The sequence below is a fragment of the Palaemon carinicauda genome, chromosome 19 (genome assembly GCF_036898095.1).
Source record: "Palaemon carinicauda isolate YSFRI2023 chromosome 19, ASM3689809v2, whole genome shotgun sequence".
Lineage (NCBI taxonomy): Eukaryota > Metazoa > Arthropoda > Malacostraca > Decapoda > Palaemonidae > Palaemon > Palaemon carinicauda.
Genome location: NC_090743.1, coordinates 31,803,911 through 31,808,910, shown reverse-complemented (window position 1 = coordinate 31,808,910; position 5,000 = coordinate 31,803,911). Strand labels below are relative to the sequence as shown.

General features: G+C 33.2%; 1 protein-coding gene across 5 annotated transcripts in view; it reads right to left on the bottom strand.

Moving 5' to 3' along the window:
- Positions 1-5,000, bottom strand: part of LOC137658561 (otoferlin-like) — a 212,666-nt gene that overhangs the window by 160,174 nt on the left and 47,492 nt on the right. For all 5 annotated transcript variants that reach the window (XM_068393449.1, XM_068393452.1, XM_068393450.1 and 2 more), the window contains exon 7: positions 4,792-4,978. In XM_068393449.1, coding sequence (XP_068249550.1) covers positions 4,792-4,978 — 187 coding nt within the window. The remainder of the gene's footprint in view (positions 1-4,791; positions 4,979-5,000) is intronic.

The window sequence follows — 5,000 nt, the reverse complement described above, 5'->3', positions numbered from 1 at the left end:
AGTTATCAGAACTGGACGTCCAAACTCTCCCATATATAATAAAGAGCAAGTGTCTGACTATATATATATATATATATATATATATATATATATATATATATATATATATATATATATATATATATATATATATATGGTCACACTAAGCTCTCCCTGTTCCTCAGGTAGATGGGAGGGGAAGTAGTCATGCCATGGTGAGAGGGAGGGGGTTGCGTGTGCATACCTACTAAATAATTAGTCGTCATTTTTGACGGGTCGTGTACACTGGTATCTAATCGTATCGACACAAGAATAGTTACGTATGATTTAAAGTTATTGGAGTAGAGTGCAATTTACGGTAGGTTTTAAAAGTTTAAAGGTCGCTCATGAATGGCAGAGGAAAGGGGCGGTGACATTGCCCTATCAAGCAGGATAATGCCTTAGAGACTGACCATATATACATATAATCAGCGCCCAAGCCCACTCTTCCCCCAAACTAGGACCAGGGAGGGCCAGATAATGGCTGCCGATGACTCGGCAGATAGACCTATAGGCTCCCCAAAACCCCATCTTTATAGCTCACAAGGATGGTGAGGTTACAGCGACCAAAGGAACTAAAAAGTTTAAACGGGACTCGATGCCCAGCCTGACGATAACTAGCCAGGGACGTTACCAATTAGGCCACCACAAACCTGGATTGTTCAAATATGGTGCCCAAAAATTATATATCAATCTCCTAATAGACATCCGAAGGGCTGAAGATATTAAGGTCTTCAAGGTGAAGTTTAAAACTTTCTTAAGTCATGAAAAGTTCTGACGAAGTTGGTTTGAAAATTAATGCGAATTATGCCATATGATAATCTAAATACTTAAGAATGTATAAGACAAATAAATCTTGTAGGACTTGCTGTGCGAAGTCAAAAAAGGCACTTAAAGTAAAGCAAATAATTAAAGCAAATAAAGATGTATTTATCACTTTTAAGGGTCAAAATAATTGAAACTTTCAACCTTAAACGATTTGAAAATCTAATGAAAGCAATATGAATAAAATATGTTCATTTTCATTTTGAAAATTCTGAATATCCACAAGACTTTTACACAGAAGTTGGTGTTACGATTTTGGTTAAAGCTTTACAATCTCTACTATATGCACATGAATAATTTATAAGTTTAAGATATTTAAGTCGATTCATTTTTATATAATTTTGAACAACGAACTATCTTATAAAAAAATTAAAACTAAAATACCATCGGTCACTTAAAATCATCATCATCTCCTACGCATATTGACGCAAAGGGCCTTAGTTATAGTTTGCCAGTCGTCTCTATCTTGAGCTTTTAAATCAATACTTCTCCATTCATCTCCTACTTCACGATTCATAGTCCTCAGCCGTGTAAGCCTGGGTCTTCCAACTCTTCTAGTGTCTCGTGGAGCCCAGTTGAAAGTTTGGTGAACTGATCTCTCTCGGGGAGTGAGAAGAGTATGCTCAAACCATCTCCATCTCCATCTACCCCTCACCATGATAGTCCAGTTGAAAGTTTGATGAACTACTTAAAATAACAGAATAAAATTTGTATCGCAAACCACAAACCAAATCAAGGCATTCCAAAAATGTATTCTTAACCACTAAACCCCTTTTCTGAAACTCGCTCACTCTCCCACACACAGACAATTAACTATAAACGAATTTAAACCAGAAGCGAAAGTTTGGCAATGGAAATCCCGGGTCCGATAATTCAATCCTCGTGGGAGAATTAGTGCTGGAGATCTAACCAGCATCCTTAGTTAGGTTCCTAAGTTGCCATTAACCTTTGCTGATGAAGGAACTAAGCGAGTTATGGAAGTTCTTCTTTCCTAATTGTACCCAGGTTTTGTCTTTTTTTTGAGGGGCTTAACTATGTGAGGTGAAAAAGAAATTCGTGTGAGATATGATACTTTTGTCTTTGCTGGTGGCACGGTTTGTATATACCCATACATACATACATACATACACACACACACACACACACACATATATATATATAATATATATATATATATATATATATATATATACACATACGGACATATATATATCCATTATATATATATACATATATATATATATATATATATATACTGTATATATATATATATATATATATATATATATATATATATGTATATATATATATATATATATACGGACATATATATATCCATATAATATATATATATATATATATATATATATATATATATATATATATACGGACATATATTTATCCATATAATATATATATATATATATATATACATACGGACATATATAAATCCATAATACATATATATATATATATATATATATATATATATATATACATTTTATATATATATATATATATATATATATATATATATATATATATATATACATTATATTATATATATATATATATATATATATATATATACATCATCATCAGCCATTACTAGTCCACTGCATAACAAAGGCCTCAGACATGTCCTTCCACTTGCGTCTATTTATGGTTTTTCTATGCCAGTCCACACCCTCAAACTTTCTTAGTTAGCTAACCCATCGTCTTCTCTTCCTTCTCCTTCTTGCTTTGCAATCTCAATGGGCCCATTCTGTTATTGTTAAAGTTAATTTATTGTCTGTCATTCTCATTATATGTCCTGTCCATGTCCAGTTCTTTTTCTTACATGTTAGAATATCCTCTACTTTAGTTTGCTTCCGTATCCATGTTGTTCTTTTTCTGTCTCTTAGTGCTGTTCCCATCATTATTCTTTCCATAGCTCCCCAAGTTGTAATTCTTTCCATAGCTCTCCAAGTTGTAACTAACTTATGTTCTAAGGCTTTAGTAAGGCTCAAAGATTCTGATGCATATGTTAAAACTGGTAGGACCATCTGATTAGATACTTTTCTTTTCGGAGAAAATGGCATTTTACTTTTCATAATGGCATTTTTCTTACCAAAAGCTCTCCCTCCCATGTTTATCATTCTTTTAATTTCGATTTCGAGTCCCAGGGAAACACTATCTGTCCTAAGTAAGTATATTCATTAACAATCTCTAGAGGTTCGCCCATAACTCTTTATTCTTTGTCTCTGCATTTTCATTGAACAATAAATTAGTTTAACTCATTTATTTTCTGTCCTACATTTCTGCTTTCTCTATTAAAAAATTCTATTATCTTTTGTAATTCTTCCCATGATTCCCATGACACAACTACGTCATCTGCAAATCTCAAGTTGTTGAGGTATTCCCCCCCATTAACATTAATTCCTAAATTATCCCAATCAAATGTTTTTAAAACTTCTTCGAGGCATAATGTGAATAAATTAGGAGATATGGAGTCTCCCTCTCCAACTCCATTTCCAATTGGTATTTTCTCACTATCTTTACGCAGTTTCACGATTGCTGTAGTTCCTGTACAGATATCTCCAAGTGTTCTAACATAAGACTCATCTATTCCTTGTCTTTAAAGGGCTTTCATTACTGCTGAGGTTTTGACAGAATCAAAAACTTTTTCAGTCTGAAAATGCCATACATGGTGGTCTGTCATATTCTGTTGACTTTTTCATTAGCTGGTTAATTATATGGATATATATATGTATATATATATATATATATATATATATATATATATATATATATATATATAATGTGTGTATATATACATATATATGCATGTGCATATATATATATATGTACATATATACATGTGAATGTATACATATACATACACGTGGAGAGATATATATATACACACACACACACACACACACACATATATATATATATATATATATATATATATATATATATATATATGTGTGTGTGTGTGTGTGTGTGTGTGTAAATATATATTCTATCAAATAGGTAGCTCTCCCTGAGCTATCTCCATCATACAGATCTATATAAGTTAATAAACAAATATATATACATATATACATTATATATATATATATATTATATATATATATATATATATAATATATATATATATATATAATATATATATATATATATATATATAATATATATATATATATTCATACATATAACTTGAGAAATGTTAGGGGATCGAAAATTGACCGCTGAATATTAGCGAATCTCTTTATAAGAGATTTATCAATAGCTTAATCAATGGTTTTCTACCGAAGTAGAAACAGGAGAACTAGTTTTCAAGTTCAAGTAATGGGATAATGACAGGTGGAGGTTAATGAATTCTACTGTGGACATAGTCATCGTATCTACTGGAATTTCCTGCTAATAAGAGAAAGATCTTTTCTGATAAATTACTTGACACGCAATATGTGTTCCTAAATGCACTTGATCAAATCACCTCTAATGATCGAAAACATAAACCCGATCTTAGTTTCGGAATCGCATGAAAACCACAGTAATGAGTTCGACAAGCAATTTGCCACTTGGCAAAACCTCGGGGCATTGCTTCTCTAATCAATATGGACAAACAACTCCATAGCAAATTAATTGCCTAAACCTTCTAGGAAAGGGGGGTGGGGATTAGATTTTCCAGTACAGTAGCGTAGTAGAGGGGGGGGGGTGCCTTTTTGAAAATGTCCCCCGGGTCTCCAAGAGAGGGAACCCCCAAAGCAGGGCCAGAAAAAAAAAGGAAATAAGTATACATATAAAATTATCATCAACATACCAAGGTAAATGGTATGGGGGGGCTCTTGACTAACACAGCCCACCCTGGGCCCCCAAATCTCTAGATACCCCCCTCTATTCAGTACAAGATAAAAAAAAAAAAAACCTTCCCATGTCTCAATCAAATACAATGCTCACCTTTGTCACCATCATTGGAGACGGTGGTAAGATCGAGGAAGTGGGTTCCTATGACAGTATCGTTGACTGCGTCATTATCTCTCAGTTGTATCTTGACTCTCTGGCAGAGAGGAGGGAACATCTCTGTGAAGACCACCTGCTCATTCCAAACGGGGCAGGCCGTGTTCTTTTTCACACTCGTGCGTCCCTGGAAGTCAAAAGATATAATT